Below are 18,639 nucleotides of genomic sequence, written 5' to 3' on the forward strand. Positions count from 1 at the left end.
GGAATGAGTGAATCTTGCTCTCATTGGATTTGACTTGAGGAGGGAATAACATACACACTCAATTGGGTATCTTACTCCACACAAAAGTAAGGGGAAGGGGATAAAAAGGGGGGATGATAGAAGGGAGGGCAGATAGGGGGAGGAGGTAATCAAAAGAAAACACTTTTGAAAAGGGACAGGGTCAAGGTAGAAAACTGAATAAAGGGAGACAGGATAGGATGGAAGGAAATATAGTTAGCTTTTCACAACATGATTATTGTGGAAGTGTTTTACATAATGATACATGTGTGACCTATGTTGAATTGCTTGCCTTTCTAGGGAGGGTGGGTGGGAAAGGAAGAGGGGAGAGAAATTGGAACTCAAAGTTTTAAAAGCAGATGCTCAAAAAAAGTTGTTTTTGCATGCAGCTGGGAAACAAGATATATAGGGAATGGGGCATGGAAATCTATCCCACCCTACAAGAAAGGAGAAAGGGGATGATGGGGAGTGGGGTGACAGAAGGGAGGCCTGACTAGGGAACAAGGCAATCAGAATATATGCCATCTTGGAATGGGGGGGGGAGGGTAGAAATGGGGAGAAAATTTGTAACTCAAAATCTTGCGGAAATCAGTGTTGAAAACTAAAATATTAAATAAAAATGATAAAAAAAATTTAAAAAAGGAATATCATCTGGCTGAATTCTTATTTTTTGGAGAGGTGGGGAGAGTAAAGGTTTTTTTTTTCAAAGCTATTTTGGGAGAAAAAAAGGAAGATCAAAAGGACAGAACCGTTGTTTGGAATGGATGAAAGGCAATAATAGGTAGCATTTATATAGCACCTGAAGGTTTGCAAAGTACTTTACATCTTAAGTCATTTGATTCTCACAACAACCTTGTGAGGTAGGTGCTATTATTGTCTCTATTTTACAGATAAGGAAACTGAAGGAGATAGAGGTTACTAGCAGGGTAGCCAGTATTACTGAACTTAGTTACCAAGGGGGTTAAAGACTCAGTATCCAGGAAGAGTGGAGATCAAACACAGCAAGCAACCTTTGCTGAGGTCACATAGCTAGTAAATTTCTGAGGTAGGATTAGGACTCAAGTCTTCCTGAATCCAAAGCTCCACACTTGATCCACTGTGTTACCTAGATGTCTACTAACTGAAAATAGAGAGAAAGCAGAGTTGCTCAATTTTTATTTCATTTCTATTTTCTTTGCAAGGGAGAGTGATTTTACACTGGAAATTTCAGACACAATGACTAACAGGGGAATAATCTAAGATAAGCAAGGAGATAGTAAGATCTGTTAACTGCCCTTGATGAATTCAAGTCATTTTGAAATATATCCTCAGGGCTTGAAAGAAATATATATGATTCCTGAGCCAACTGCTTTTTCTTGCCACTTTTATGTGAGATAACTTACCCCATTCTATCTCTCCCTTTCTCCTTCTCCCAATATATTTCTCTCTCACCCATTAATTGTATTTATTTTTAGATATCATATTTTTTTTAGATATCATATTCATATTCAACTCACCCTGTGCCCCCCCTCTATGTATATACACACATATATAGTATGTATGTATGCATGTATATATGTATGTATGTATGTATATTCCCTTCAACTACCTGATTACTTAGAAAGGTCTCATGAGTTACAAATATCATCTTTCCATGTAGGAAAACCAAAACAGTTCAATTTTAGTAAATCCCTTATGATTTCCTTTTCCTGTTTACCTTTTCAAGCTTCTCTTGATTCTTGTGTTTGAAAGTCAAATTTTCTATTCAGATCTAGTCTTTTCTTTTTCGAGAATGCTTGAAAGTCCTCTATTTTATTGAAAATCCATATTTTGTCCTGGAGCTCTATACTCAGTTTTGCTGGGTAGGTGATTCTTGGTTTTAATCCTAGCTCCTTTGCCCTCCAGAATATCATTTTTCCAAGCACTTCAATCCCTTAATGTAGAAGCTGCTAGATCTTGTTTTATCCTGATTGTGTTTCCACAATACTCAAATTGTTTCTTTCTGGCTGCTTGCAATATTTTCTCCTTGACCTGGGAACTCTGGAATTTGGCTATAATAATCCTAGGAGTTTTCTTTAAAGGATTTTTTTCAAGAGGTGATCAGTGGATTCTTCCATTTCTATTTTACCCTCTGGCTCTGGAATATCAGGGCAGTTTTCCTTGATAATTTCTTGAAATGTGATTTCTCGGCTTTTTTTTGATTGTGTCTTTCAGGTAGTCCAACAATTTTTAAGTTACCTCTCCTGGATCTATTCTCCAGGTCAGTGGTTTTTCCAATAAGATATTTCACATTGTCTTCCATTTTTTCATTCTTTTGATTCTGTTTTTATAATATCTTGATTTCTCATAACGTCACTAACTTCCACTTGCTTCATTCTAATTTTTAAGGTAGTATTTTCTTCAGTGGTCTTTTGGACCTCCTTTTCCATTTGGCTACTTCTGCCTTTTAAGGCATTCTCCTCATTGGCTTTTTGGAGCTCTTTTGCCTTGTGAGTTAGTCTATTTTTAAGGTGTTGTTTTCTTCAGTATTTTTTGGGGTCTCCTTTAGCAAGTCGTTGACTTGCTTTTCATGGTTTTCTTGCCTCACTCTCATTTCTCTTCCCAATTTTTCCTCTACTTCTCTTACTTGCCTTTCCAAATCCTTTCTGAGCTCTTCTATGGGCTGAGACCAATTCATATTTTTTCTTGGAGACTTTTGAGGTGGGTTCTTTGACTTTGTTGACTTGTTCTGGCTGTATGTTTTGATCTTCTTTGTCACCAAAAAAGATTCAAGAGTCTGAGTTCATTTTCACTGCTTGCTCATGCTCCCAGCCAACTACTTGACCCTTGAAGTTTTTGTCAGGGTATGACTGCGTTCACAATGACAAGTGCTTTGTCCCAAGCTTCAGGGGCAGTGCATTGCTGTTTTCAGAGCTACTTCTACATGGCAAGCTCTGCCACACCAGTGCTTCTCCTCCCCCAAACACTGCCAACCAGGACTGTGACCCAGATCCAAGCAGGGCAAAGCAAGGGAACCCTGCCTCTGCACCAGCAAAGTGCTCCCTGTACTCCTGCTCTGATGTGCGGCTTGAATAGTGCCACCTGAGCCTGTGGCTCAAAGCAACCGCAGCTAGAGCTCTGGAAGCAGTTGTAGGAGCTTCCTGCTGCTGCAGCCATGGTGCCTCATCTCCTCCTTGGCCCCTGGGGCTGGAGCCGACCTCACACTTCTCTCACCCCTATCCAGCTGTTTTCCCACTGGCCTGCTAAGTTGCCTTTGGCATTTGTGGGTTGAGAAGTCTGGTAGCTGCCACAGCTCAGTGATTTAGGGCCCTACAGCTTACTCAGTCCAGTCTCCTCAGTGCTTGGTCTGTCCTGGTGCAGCCCATGCTGGGCTGTGCTCTGCTGCCAGCATAGTGCAATAGACACTTCCCAGTGACCATCCAGGCCATCTTGGTCTGGAGACCTGCTTCCCTCTGTTATTTCATGGGTTCTGTAGCTCTAGAATTTTTTCAGAGCCATTTTTTGTAGGTGTTTGGAGGTATTTGGGGGAGAGCTTAAGAGAGTCCTTGTTTTCCTGCCACCATCTTGGCTCTGCCCCACTATTGCTTTTTTTAAAATTGCATCTTTTGACCATTTTACGTATTTTACACTGGACATTAACTGTGTAATTTTTTTAATAGTTTCTTACAATTTAGATGTCAAGTTTTTAAATCATTTATACCTGCCATAAATATTTTTCCAATCTTATTTTTTTCTGTATCGTTTCTGATTTGAATGTAGTCAAGCATATCTTTTGTCCCTGACAAATGCTATTTAGTGAATAGAAACAAAGTTATCTTGTATAAACTGAGATAAATGAAATTTTACCCTTTCTTCCATTTTTATATAGTTAAAAAATAATATTAAAATCCTCCACCTGTTGAAATTCAGAGAGTTATATGGCATTATATGTGAATCTAAACTTCTCTACCAAGTTTTCAACTTTCCCAAGCATATTAGATATTGAATCTTTTCCTCCAGGTTTTTATTTTATGTGTATTTAGCATATAATGGTCTTTTTGGTTGTTAAAACTATAATGCCTTTACAAAAAAAATTTCTAAATTATGTGATAGTATTGGCTCAGATTAACATAATTAAAATGACTCCCCCCAATAATTTGTGTAATTCCAAACAAAATACAGAAGAGATTCTTTATGTACCTAAATACAATGAAAATAGCATCAATTATTATTCTTTGTACCCCAAAGTACTCAATACCCAGAAATACTGCTAATCAATTTGTCACATATTCTAAACCCTTAAGTGCAGGCTTTATCAGCATAAAGGTGTAATCTCTTATTTCATTATTTTCACCAATTTCCCAACATTATGTGGTTATTATTGTTATCCAATGATTCAGTAATAACCTTACCATAATGAATAACCTAAAATTAGTAATGACAATAATCAGTAATCCAAAACCAAACATCTGTATATTAATAATCAGTAATCTCTTTCATAATGTGTATAATTCTGGAACACAGGAGGGAGAAAGAAATGAACTGTGTGACAAGGCAAGTTATCCAACTATCTCCAAGGGACAGATTTTTTTCAGTGTTGTTAAAGTTATAAAGTTATAAAGATAATGTGCTATTGTTCCAGTCCTTTATTTCTATCTCCACTGTTGTGGAGAAAAACATTTTTAAACTCTTTTCAAATTATGAGCCATGCAACAATATATAACTATCATTAATATACACATATCAAGGAGTGCAGCAAGTAGTGGTGGTTGTCCTTCATTCTCGAAGAGGACCAAAATGACATCACTGTGCTTGAGTCAAGACTCAGTGTGTCTGACTGTGACTGATCAGACCAATATGAGCTCAGAATGCTCTATCACAGGTTGGGCACAAATAGTCCATGTGAACATTTGGGGCAGATACTCCAAACTTCCACATCCTGTGAAACGCTGATGGATTTTTGTTATTCTTTTTCAGATAATTTTTTCCAGGCTTCTGGTATGAAAATCAATTTTTACTATGCTTGTGCATCATTATATGACCTTGCAAAGTATAAACATTTGTGCTTAAAGTCAGATATGCAATGTGTGTTCGCTATCCTTCTTTGTTTATCACCCTATAAATCAAGTGGGCATTGGCTGAAGGGTGTGGGTGTCTTTTCCTCATTCCTTGCCAGCCACCGCTTGCAGTGATAAACTGGTATGAATCCCATCTGTTGCTCTATTGTCTTTCTTTGGTTTGGCTGCATCCAGTGTGAACCTGCTTGGAGTTGAGCTCCTGTGTGACTCCTACTGAAGTCGGCAGGATTCAGCTCAAATAAAAAGAAGCATGGAGAATACAGGGAATGGGAAGGGGGTTACAGGGTGGCCCTGGACTAGTATGTGATTTAGTGTAGCTAAGGTCCTAGAAAATTAAACTTCCCCCTAGAAATAGGAGGATGTGCCCCCTGATCCCAAAGTCCTTGAGGAAGCCTTGTTGAAACTTGTAGAAACCCTTGATAGTAAGGGAGCTAAAAGTGCAGCTGGGGCTGTGGGTTGGTTGGTGTTAACTGTTGTAAAGAAAATTAATGACAAATCGTTGTCAGTGGAAGCCAGGCTCCGAGGAGTGCAGGCTGGTTTATCGCAAGAGCAGGAGGAAAGAGAGATTTGGGAAAAGGCCTGAGAAATGAACCTAGGGCTCTTAAGGCTAGGGAGAAAGCCAGAGAAATGTTAGAAACTGAGACTAAAGTTCTTAGAGCTCAAGTGGTTGATGGCCCCTCCACTTCTGCTGTGAGGCAGATTCCTTGGAGGAGGAGGAGGAGGAGGAGGAAGAGGAGGAGGAGGAAGAGCCTGGATATATTGTAGTGGAGGAAGAGGTTTTTATCTTTTGGTGCACAACAGGTTGAGCTTTTAACACAGGAAAATTCAGAAAAGATTTTTTCCACAGCAGGCATGAGAGACCTAGTGCTGCAGACAGCACACTCTCACCATTTTGGGCCCTTGGTGGCTATATTGGCCCCTTATGTGGGACAGTCTATTAAATGTGGTGACCCACACTGTTGCAGATCTAGGAGAGGCTGAAAACATGCAGCAAAAAGAGAGTATGTGCTGCAGTTGCCAAGGAAAATAAAGGGAAAGGAGCCCAGAATGGGCCTGTCAGAGTTACCTGCAATGGGATGTGGGCTGACCTGATGGAGGCTGGGGCAGACAGGAGCAAGTTAGATGGGCAGACAAATAAAGTGTTGTTGGAACTGTGGCAACAGTAGAAACCTGAACAGAGATTCAAACCATTGTATAAAAAACACACTGAGGTGCCTGCCCAAAAGGTTTTGGGATCAAGGGTGAGGGCAGTGTCATTGCAGGATTTCATGAAGGCCTTGGCTCGAGCCCAAGACAACTCTCACCAGGAGGAAGACTGGCTTCTTTGCTTCAACTGAGGAGAGCACCTAGGAACCTGTCTTTCAGAACCGGGTGGGGACTGGAGGCCTTATGTTGAACTTGCAATTTATTGGTCCCCCAAAATTGTACCAAGGGTGTCACCTGTGTAGATTGTTGGTACTCTGAATACAACTAATCCAAAAGACTGGTGGTACCAAAACCCAAGTATTAAAACTGGTACCCATATACTTCTTTGGGGCAACCTGTGGGTTTGTGGTCAATATGGTTGGCTGTATCTTCCTTTCAATTGGACTGGTCATTGTACTCAGGGAAAGCCATATGTACCAGGCCATATTTTGAAAACATTGCCAGATACACCCATTAATTGGGACACATACAGAAACAGACACTGTGCCCCATGTACTGCATGGTGGTACTATCCTTTGGCTCTTTTTCCTCCACAAGCAGCTTCTGAAAAATATCAGGTTCTGAGCACTTTTGATTTCCCTTTTTATGCTTTGCTCACATCTGCAAGTAGTCACTTGTACCTCCAGGCACTCACCTTAATCTTGAAAACAGAAAATCAGTTCTTTATTACATTTATACAACAAAATAGAGAGGTTTGTTGAATAGTTTTCAACCTATGCACCAGGTAAAAGCAGCAGCTGTAGATGTGGTGAGGGCCAGTAGTACAACTTTTCATTACTCTTTTGCTCCTACTCTTTCATTCTTCTTCCATCTCTTCTAGATTAGCAAAGCTCATGAAGACTTGCTCCAAGGTAGTCTGACAGATGGAATAGTCCTCCAAATTGTATTTCTCTTTGATGTTCTCCAGCATACCAAACACCTTTGGGGCAGCAGAGAGAGTCACTATAAGGTCCTGGAAGGGCAAGGTGGAGGAGACCCAAGACCCCAGTTCTTAAGTATGTATTAGGAGAAAATAGTATATATGTGATTGTGTTAGTAGGAAAGTAAGTGGAACAGAGAAGTAAGGGACAGTTAGAGAAAATATTTCCTTTTCCATTCCCCACTTATGGCTTTGGAATGAAACAACAGACTTTGAAGGGAGAGGCCAAAATATAGGTGTTAAACCTCAGCATCCCTTGGCAGGGAAGGTAGAATGAAAAATGCCCCAAAGTTTCTAGTTCTCCCCATTTCTAGCTTTCTAGAAGAATATGTTCCTCCAGGTCATGAGGCACAGAACTTACTTATATTACAAGGGACTCAAGTCAGACCTATAGACTCTTGTGTGTGTGTGTGTGTGTGGAGGAGAGGTGTCTAGGCCTATAATTTGGTGTAGGAAACTCCCAATACAACCATTCTGCAATTTCTAGTCATTGATTGTTGCCTGGGAAAATTAAGGTCAAGAAATTCCAGTGGATAGTATCCATGTTGGATACCAGAGAAGAAACTCTAATAGAATGGAATTATTTCGATTCAGAAAAGTGTCCCATAGTTCCATATTACCCACCCACTGTCAGGCTGTTCTTTTTTTTCTCCTGTGGCATGCAGATAGTCCTGTGCTCACCTTTGCCCAGCTCAGATTCTGACTGGGAATGTGGTACTTGACCATTCCTTGATGCTCTTGTATCATGGTACTGCCTGAGAAAAAGCAAGAGGCTCCTGGTAAGGGACAAGGTTGGAGAAAGTATTTCTAGGCAGATTAATTTTTTTACTCCAAAATAATTATTGCTGTTAACCCAATTATTCACACTAAAGAAAGGAGAATATAATTACAGAGAATTTAAAAGCTCTTTTTCCTTTGGAACTCATTATATGATTGCTTTTTGCATCAGTAGTAAACTAATTCTAGTTCTATTTGACTCCTGATGACATACTCTCCATGAGATGAGAAAACTGGTTCCTCAATTCCAGGTATAATTTTCGGCAAGTATGATAAGGAAGTATAAATCAATCCTTTATGTCTTAATGAACCCCTAGAAAAATACCCCAGCCTTTTGAAAATCTATACATACCATACACATTTACACTAACATAAAGTTTCAAGTGGATAGGCATTAGCTATTCTCTACTAGTTGGTTATCCCTCTGGAAAGGCCAACAAAACTTTTGACTTGAACAATGTGTGACTTGAATTTTGACTTGAATAATGTCTGTTTTTGTAGTTTCTGTGACTCGTTTTTATTAAATGTAAAAGGATGTGGTTTTGCTTCTTAGATTCTTGTAACTGAAAGTTTTTACCTCTCCTCAATCTGAGGAATTCAAATTAATATTACTTGATATAGAATATATATGTGCATATACACATTTATTTTTGCCATGTCACCCTGTAGGGGCTTTTGTCCCTTGTTAGGTTCTTTGAGTGTTAGAAGTTTATTCCCTTACCCTATGGAATCTGAGTTAGTATTTCGGCTGTGGAAGTCCAAGGTATCTCTGTGTGCTCTGAGGCCTAAAGTGGATGGAAACCACCTAGGTTCTCTTGCATTCATTTTTTCCTTACTATTCTTATTGTATTTCCCTTATTTTACAGCCTTATTTAAAAATTCCTCAAATTCAAGGAGCCCTCATTCCAATTGCTGCTAATTTATTCCCATTCCTAGATTGTATTCCCTCCTCACCTAGATCCTCTTAAAATTCCTTGGAGGAACAGCTTCTATGCAACAACCTACAGGAACCCTTTTATGTTTCTCCTGTTTACTAGTGCTGTTTGCCAGTGCTCTCTCTTTTGTCAAATTATTTTATGCTGACTTATCTATATAAATGCTGTATTCCTCCAGTAGGATATAATCTATTTGAGGGCAGCGACAATATTTATTTTGTCTTCATAACCTTATCATTTAGCAAAGTGCCTACTTAATAAAAGATTGGGTTTTTTTGCTCCTGTTTTGTAGAACATTTTCTAGACCCATTACAACTTTCCAGAGACAAAGAAATTAGAACTAAGGGTAGTGATAGAAGTATTATTGCACTGTGGTTTTCTGGGAAAATAAAAACTTTCCATTCCATTTCCATTAGTCTTCCTAATACTGTCTAAGTATTATTGACTTTATTGGGCCAGTCTTCAGGGTAGACTCTACAATGACTTTTGTGTATCATTCCTGAATTATAGTTCAGAGCCTGTAATTAAACTAGAATACTGTGTATGATTTTTCCCTCAATCCCTTGCCCTGTAATTGTATAAATTGAGTCCAAGACTTGTTTATTGAACACCTCTTGTGTGAAAGGGTCTGAGCTGGGCACTGGGGATAAAATGATAGAACTGGAACATCCTTTGCCTTCAAGGTAGCTTACATTCTACTGAGGGGATACAATATACATTCAGGTAATGACAAAGTAATTTCAAGAACGAGAGAAGGGAAATGCCTTGAGGCATCAGGAAAGGCCTAGGAAATGTGCTTTCAAGGAATCTGAGAATTCTGCTTGATGGAGGCTATCAGTGTATCTGAGGACCATAGTGGGAAGGCCAGTGATAAAATGTTAGTTATAAGGACAGTGAGCATAACAGATTGGTGAGAAGAGAGAACGGGGAAGGGGAAGAATATGAAATAATACTGGATTATGGAGAGTTTTAAATGCCAGGCTAAGAAGATTGCATTTTATCCTTGACTCAATAGGGAGTCATTGAAGATTTTGAGCAAGGACATTGGTATTAATATCAAAGGACTTGGGTTCAAATCTTGCAACTGTCACTACCTATATTATCTTGGATAAGTCATTTAACCTGTATGAGATTCAGTTCCTTCATCTATAAAATAAGATGGTTGGAGTAGATGGCCTCTAAGGTCCCATTGAGCTTTACATTCATGATCCTATAAATAAAGGGTTGACATAATCAGATCTGTGTTCTAAGAATATGAATTGTGTAGAGGATATATTGGAGAAAGGATAGAGGAGGGAGAGAGAAAAATCAGGAGGCAATTGGCAGGATCCCAGGCAAGACAGGTGCTGAACTGTGTAGGAGGGGGTGGATCCTTGATAAGACATTGCAATAGAATGGATATAAGGGATGAAAAAGACTGAAAGACAGGCATGACACTGAAGTTGTGAACCTGAGTGACTAGAAATGGCACTGTGTAGACAACATAAGAAGGGATGATTTCAAGAAAAATATGAAAAGGTACTGTGTTGGTAAGCAAAATGGGCTCTTACCACTTAGTTCAACCAAGTGCCCTTGAAGAGTTTGGCTTTTGTTAATTCAGTGTATTTCATTGAGTCTTACTAGGTGCTAAGCCCCAGGCCCAAACCCCTATCAGGTGTAAAACCTATGTGGGTGTGGATTGGTAACTAAGGTGGGGCCCAAGGTGGGGCTAACTAAGGGGAGGTGCTAACTCCAGAGCCAATCATAGGAGCCTAAGTTCTGGTCACTGAGATGACGTTTGATGACATCTGAAATGCTTTAAGAAGAGAAGACAGAGCCATTTGCTCAGGGCTCTCACTCTTGGTGGCGTATGGAGACTCCAGGCAGTTGTAGCTAAGAAGCCCTCCACCTTGTGAACCCAGATGTTGGGACTTTGTTAAACTCTGGCAACTATGTATTGGGATTTGAATCAGACAAGGTCTGTCTGTTGATGTTTGTAATTTGTTTGTATTTGTTCTGAAGTTCAGGGTGCTGGTTTTTTTTCCCCTGAGCTAAGTGAATGATATTTGTATGCTGAATTAAAGTAAACTTGTCAATGCCTTAATGTTGCTTTCCTTACTGAAGCAGATCAAAAGAACCTGTGCTTTTGCAGCGTGCTGGCAGTGTTCTTGTTGTTGGGCTTCTGTTGGTCTTTCACAACAGCTGCTAGCCGGATTGCTGAAACAGTTACATTTGGGATATATTAAATTGAGATGCTTATGGGGTATTCAGGTGCAATTATGCCAAATAAAAATCATGGGTTTACCAAACAGACTTGTAAGATCTTTGAATCAAGAGTTAAATCTGGAAAACCATCTACTACAAACTCCTTATTCAGAGACAAGAAAAAAAAAGAGAAGTGGAGCCAAGATGGCAGCATAAAGGGAGCATTCTAACTGATTCTCCTAACATTCTCCTCTAAACAACTTTAAAATAATGTGTCAAATCAAATTCTAAAGTGACATAACCAAAAAAAAGTCAACGTGAAACATTTTTCCAGCCTAGGACAACTTAGGGAGGTCAGAAAGTGGGGACTGGCTGGGAGCACAGCATGGCAACACCACCAGCTTGTAGGCCTTGGAGGCATGGGAGGCAAAAGAAGCAGTAGCAATAATGTGAGCTCTCACCATCCAGAGACAATAAGGGATTTGAACACCATCTGAAAGAGATCTTAGGGAACCCTTGTGTTAGCACTAGCCACAGGAACAGGCACCATTTGGCAACTTCATTATTTATCACCTAGTTCTTGGTTGCAGTTTCAGGGAAGAGAGGCATTATTGTGGCAAGAGAGTAAGGACCAGAGTGCAGACCATGAGAACAAGTGATCAAGGCTCTCTCTTATTTGGAAACACCCAAAACTCACAGGGCCCCAGAACTAGCTATGAAAAGAACTAGTAAAAATAATCTTGAAGATGGAAACAGTGACCTCCTGCCCCAGGTGAGCAGAGTTCAACTTTAACATAAAGCTCAAAGTCAAGAAATAGGCTGGACACAAGAGCAAAGAACAAAAAAGAACCTGACCATAAAAATAAGACAATGAGATTGAAGCAAAGCCTAAAAGAAAAAAAGTGAATTGTACACAAGTCCAACAAAAATTCCTAGAAGTTAAAGGGATAAAAAAGGAGTAAAAATTATTTTAAAAATTGAAGAAAAGTAGTAATGGAAAAGTGGTAAGAGAAGTGAGAGCAATGCAAGAAAATTATGAAAAGAAAATTAACAGCTTGGTAAAGAGGTACAAAAATATTGTAGAAAATAACTTCTTAAAAAACAGAATTGGCCAAGTAGTAAAAGAGGCAATAAGTCCTTAAAAATTAGAATTGGACAAAAGGAGGCTAATGACTCCATCAGACATCAAGAAACAATAAAACAAAGTCAAAAGAATAAAAAATTGAAGAAAATTTGAAATAGTTCATCAGAAAAACAACTGACCTAGAAAAGTGATAAATAAGAGATAATTTAAGAATTATTGGACTATCTGAAAACCATGATCAAAAAAGAGCCCAGACATCATATTTCAAGAAATTATAAAGGAAAACTAGCTTGAAAGATTAGCATCAGAGGGCAAAACAGTAATCAAAAGAATCCAAAATTCCCTGGCTGAGATTCCAAAATGAAAACTCCAGGAATATTTTAGCCAAATTCCAGAGTACCCATATCAAGGAGAAAATGTTTCAAGGAGGCAGAAAGAAACCATTCAAATATCATGGAGCCACAGTCAGAATCACTCAAGATTCAACAGCTGCCACATTAAAGCAGAGGGCTTAGAATATGATATTCCAGAAGACAAAGGAGCTAGGATTGCAACCAAAAATAACTCACCCAGCAAAACTGAGCATAATCTTTCAGAGGAAAACATTGTATAATTAATGAAATAGAGGACTTCCTTGTATTTTGGGTGAAAAGACCAGAGCTGAATAGGAAATCTGACATTCAAACACAAGACTTGAGAGGACCATAAAAAGATAAACCTGAATGAGAAAACAGGAGCAATTTAACATTATTAAACTATGTACATTCCTATATAGGAAGATGATACATATTATACCTAAGAACTTTATCATCAGTAGGGTAGTTTGAAGGAGTCTACTTAGACAGAGAGCATGGATGTGTATCTGTTATGTTGGGATAATCTTGAAAGACAAATGGAAGGCTGAGAAAGAAGGATGCACTTGGGAGAAGAGGGAAGGAAGAGAAATAATGATGAAAATCATGTCACAAAAAGAGGTATATAAGGAATAGTTTTTGTAACGAAGGAGAAAATAGTAGAACAGGGAAGCGAGCAATTCATGAACTTGTCCATAAAAGGAAGAGACATATACACATACATACATACGCACATATAGATAAGATATAAATACACACATATATAATACACATACATATATACACATTCACTTTGGTACAGTGTTCCATCTAAAACAAGAGGGAGGGAGCAAGGGAGGGAGACAGAGAGAGAGAGAGAGACAGAGAGAGAGAGAGAGAGAGAGAGAGAGAGAGAGAGAGAGAGAGAAACAAGAAAATATGATGGAGGGAAATTCACACTTAGCAATCATAACTGTGAATGTGAATGGGATGAACTCACCTATAAAATGGAAGTGGATACCAGAATAGATTAAAAACCAGAATTCAACAATATATTGCTTACAAGAAACACACTAGAACCAGAAACACACTTACAGAGCTAAAATAAAGGACGGAAGCAGAATCTATTATGCTTCAGCTGAAATAAAAAGGCAGGAATAGCAATCATGGTCTCAGAAAAAGCAAAAAACAAAAATAAACCTAATTAAAAGAGATAATCAGTGAAACTGCATTCTACTAAAAGGTACCATAGACAAGTGATATCAATACTAAACATATATATGCAACAAATGGCATAGCATACAAATTCTTAAAGGAAAAGTTGAATGAATTACAGGAGGAAAAGACAGTAAAAATATGGTAGTGGGGGACCTCAGTTTACCCTTCTCAAAACTAGATCAATCTAGCCATAAAATAAATAAAAAAGAATTTAAGGAGATAAATAGGATTTTAAAAAGTTTGGTATGATAGACCTCTGGAGAAAACTGAATAGGAATAGTAAGAAATATAACTTTTTCTCAGCTGTAGATGGCATTTTCACAAAAAACTGACCATATATTAGGGCATAAAAACCTTATACACAAATACAGGAAAGTGGAAATATTAAATTGTAATGCAATAAAATTACATTCTGTAAAGGGTCTTGGAGTCATTGATTACAAGCTAGATGGAAACAAACCTAATCCTAAATAATAAATGGGTCAAAGAACAAATCATAGAAATAATATGTAATTTCATTAAGATCATGACAAAAATGACACAATATACCAAAATTTGTTGAATGTGGCCAAAGCAGTACTTAAGGGATATTATATATCTCTAAATGCTTACATCAGTAAAAGAGAGAAATAGTAGATCAATGCTTTGGGCATGCAATTAAAAAACCTAGAAAAAGAACAAATTTTAAAAAACCCATTCAGACAACTAATCAAAGGAGAGATTGATAAACTGGAAAGTAAAAAATGGAACTAATAAAACTAAGAACTGGTTTTATGAAAGAAACACCAATAAAGTAGATGAATCTTTGGTTACTTTGATAATAAAAAAGAAGGAAAGAAACTAAATTACCAGTATCAAAAATAAAAAGCATGAAGGCACTGCCAATGAAGAAGAAATTCAAGCAATTATTAGGAACTGTCTTGTCCAATTATATGCCAATAAAATTGGCAATCTCAGTGAAATGGATAAATGCCCAGATTAAAAGAAAATATAAAATATTTAAATAGTCTTAGAAAAATAAATTGAGGGGGGTGGAGCCAAGATGGCAGCTGGAAAGCAGGGACTAGCGTGAGCTGCCCACCGAGTTCCTCCAAAAACCTATAAAAAATGGCTCTGAACCAACTCTAGAACTGCAGAACCCATAAAACAGCAGAGGGAAGCAGGGCTCCAGCCCAGGACAGCCTGGATGGTCTCTGGGTGAGGGCTATCCCACACGGAGCTGGGAGCTGGGGGCTGGGAGCAGAGAGGAGCAGAACCGAGCATGAGCAGCATGGACCAACCAGACCAGGAGCTGGGCGGAGCGGGCCCTAGCGCCCTGAATCAGTGAGCTGCGGCAGTTACCAGACTTCTCAACCCACAAACACCAAAGACAGCAGAGAAGGTTAGTGGGAAAAGCTGTGGGAGTGGAAGGAGTTAGCAGTTAGGCCACCACCCCTGGGGCAGCGGAAGTGGGGCAGCTACAGCTGCTGTTGCTTCCAGCCCCAGGCCCACCTGGTGGGAGGAATTAAGTGGTGGATCAGAGCAGGAGTTCACAGCCTGCTGAAGATCTAAGTCCAGTCCAGGTTGGGGGTTCTTGGGGAAGGAGCAGTGCTGGTGTGCCAGAGCTGGCACATCTCCCCCAAACTAGGAACATAGAACTCTTTAGTCTACAAGCAGTCATACCCCACTGAAAAACTCAAGGGTCAAATTAGTTGGTTAGGAATATGGCCAGGCAGTGAAAATGCACCCAGATTCAGTCTCAGACTTTGGATTCTTTCTTTGGTGACAAAGAAGACCAAAACATACAGACAGAAGAAGTTAACAAAGTCAAAGAGCCTACAACAGAAGTCTCCAAGAAAAACATGAAGTAGTCCCAGTCCATGGAAGAGTTCAAAAAGGATTTGGAAAAGCAAGTTAGAGAAGTAGAGGAAAAATTGGGAAGGGAAATGAAAAGGATGGGAGAAAACCATGAAAAACAAGTCAATGCCTTGCTAAAGGAGACCCAAAAAATACTGAAAAATACACTGAAGAAAACAACACCTTAAAAAATAGACTAACTTAAATGGCAAAAGAGCTCCAAAAAGCCAATGAGGAGAAGAATGCCTTGAAAGGCAGAATTAGCCAAATAGAAAAGGAGGTCCAACAGACCACTGAAGAAAATACTACCTTAAAAATGAGATTGGAGCAAGTGGAAGCTAGTGACTTCATGAGAAATCAAGATATTATAAAACAGAACCAAACGAATGAAAAAATGGAAGACAATGTGAAATATCTCATTGGAAAAACCACTGACCTGGAAAATTGATCCAGGAGAGAGAATTTAAAAATTATCGGACTACCTGAAAGCCATGATCAAAAAAAGAGCCTAGATATCATCTTTCAAGAAACTATCAAGGAGAACTGCTCTGATATTCTAGAGCCACAGGGCAAAATAGAAATTGAAAGAATCCATCTATCGCCTCCTCAAATAGATTCCAAAAAGAAACCTCCTAGGAATATTGTCGCCAAATTCCAGAGCTCCCAGATCAAGGAGAAAATACTGCAAGCAGCCAGAAAGAAACAATTTGAGTATTGTGGAAACCCAATCAGAATAACCCAAGATCTGGCAGCTTCTACCTTAAGAGATCCAAGGGCTTGGAATACGATATTCCAGAGGTCAATGGAGCTAGGATTAAAACCTAGAATCACCTACCCAGCAAAACTGAGTATCATGCTCCAAGGCAAAATATGGACTTTCAATAAAATAGAGGGCTTTCAAGCTTTCTCAGTGAAAAGACCAGAGGTGAATAGAAAATTTGACTTTCAAACACAAGAATCAAGAGAAGCAAGAAAAGGTAGTCAAGAAAAAGAACAAGAAAGAGAAATTGCAAGGGACTTAACAAAGTTGAACTGTTTTGTTTACATTCCTACATGGAAAGATGATGTGTATGATTCATGTGACCTCAGTATTAGGGTAGCTGAAGGGAATATGCATATATATATATATGTATATATATATATATATATGTTTGTGTATATATATATGTGAGTGTGTATGTATATATGTATGTGTGTGGGTATATATATATATATATATATATATATATATATATAGAGAGAGAGAGAGAGAGAGAGAGACAGAGAGAGACAGAGACAGAGACAGAGAGACAGAGAGACAGAGTGGACACAGGGTGAGTTGAAGATGAAGGGAAGATATCTAAAAGAAATAAAATCAAATTAAGGGATGTGAGAGGAATATATTGAGAGAGGGAGATAGGGAGAGAAAGAATGGGGTGGATTATCTCTCATAAAGGTGGCAAGAGGAAGCAGTTCTGTGGGAGGAGGGGAGAGGGTAGGTGAGGGGGGAATGAGTGAATCTTGCTCTTATCAGATTTGGCTTGAGGAGGGAATACCATACATACTCAATTGGGTATCTTACCCCACAGGACAGAAGAGGGAAGAAGATTTATAAAAGGGGGGGATGATGAAGGGGAGGGCAAATGGGGGTGGAGGTAATCAAAAACAAACACTTTCGAAAGGGGACAGGGTCAAGGGAGAAAATTCAATAAAGGGGGATGTGTTGGGAAGGAGCAAAATATAGGTAGTCTTTCACAACATGAGTATTGTGGAAGGGTTACACATAATGATACACATGTGGCCTATGTTGAATTGCTTGACTTCTTAGGGAGGGTGGGTGGGAAGAGAAGAGGGGAGAGAATTTGGAACTCAAAGTTTTAAAAACAGATGTTCAAAAACAAAAAAAAGTTTTTGCATGCAACTAGAAAATAAGATACACAGGCAATGGGGTGTAGAAATTTATCTTTCCCTACAAAAAAGGAAGGGAAAAGGGGTTGGGAGGGGAGTGGGGTGACAGAAGGGAGGGCTGACTGGGGAGCAGGGCAACCAGTATATACGCCATCTTGGAGTGGGTGGGAGGGTAGAAATGGGGAGAAAATTTGTAATTCAAACTCTTGTGAAAATCAATGCTGAAAACTAAATATATTAAATGAATTAAAAAAAAATAAGAGCCACAAAAAAAACAACAAAAAAACCAGATGTACAAAAAAAGTTTTGCATGCAACTAGGAAATAAGATACACAGGCAATGGGGCATAGAAATTTATCTTGTCCTACAAGAAAGTAAGGGAAACAGGGATGGGAGGGGAGTGGGGTGACAGAAGGGAGGGCTGACTGGGGAATGGAACAACCAGAACATATGCCATCTTGGAGTGGGCTGGAGGGTAGAAATGTGGAGAAAATTTGTAATTCAAACTCTTGTGAAAATCAATGCTGAAAACTAAATATATTAAATAAATTAAATAAAAAAATTTTTGAAAAATAAAAAAATAAAAATAGACTACCTAATACTATGTTCACGTGATTTTTAATATATTTCATTTTTTTCCTAATTATATGTAAAGACAATTTTTAACATTCATTTAAAAAAATTTTTGAGTTCCAAAGTTTCTCCTTCCCTCCCCCCATCCTCTCACTAAGATGGTAAGCAATTTGATATAGATTATAAATGTGTAAGCATCATGTGATTTAAAAAAATAAAATAAAGAATTAGCAGTATTATTTGCTTTGATATTTACAAGAAAAGAAATAAAATCTCTAGGAATTATTCTTCTTCTGACCTGAATAATGAAGATCACATCCCATTCTTCCCCATGAAAGGGAATTATCATTGATATTCTGGATCTGAGGTCAAAAGACTTTTTGTTCATATGGTATCTCTCCTTGCTGGGGAACTGCCCCTCTCCTGCAAGTTACTCCATCAGACCGCAATTCCCTCATGTATTAAATTAGGAGCTTGGACAAGATCTCTAGATATCTAGGTCTCTTTTCAGCTCTAAATCTATGATCCTATAAACTTAGGGCATTTAAAAATAGCTAAAACAGGCCATGTGACTTAATTGCTAATTAATAGTCTTGAATTTAGGGGTTGAAACTGGTTGTTTTTTTCTTTGGCT

The 18,639-nt window shown here is 38.6% G+C and overlaps 1 protein-coding gene across 1 annotated transcript in view; it reads right to left on the minus strand.

Annotated features, from left to right (window-relative positions):
• Positions 1–7,056: 7,056 nt before the first annotated feature.
• The window catches only part of LOC118841655 (ATP-binding cassette sub-family A member 3-like), a 253,568-nt gene continuing 241,985 nt past the window's right edge, over positions 7,057–18,639 (minus strand). Inside the window, exons 27-28 of the mRNA XM_036749234.1 lie at positions 7,861–7,934; positions 7,057–7,179 (exon numbers count right to left, since the gene is read on the minus strand). Of these exons, the coding sequence (XP_036605129.1) occupies positions 7,057–7,179; positions 7,861–7,934 (197 nt within the window). The remainder of the gene's footprint in view (positions 7,180–7,860; positions 7,935–18,639) is intronic.

Source organism: Trichosurus vulpecula, chromosome 1, assembly GCF_011100635.1.
Source record: "Trichosurus vulpecula isolate mTriVul1 chromosome 1, mTriVul1.pri, whole genome shotgun sequence".
NCBI classification, from domain to species: Eukaryota; Metazoa; Chordata; class Mammalia; order Diprotodontia; family Phalangeridae; genus Trichosurus; species Trichosurus vulpecula.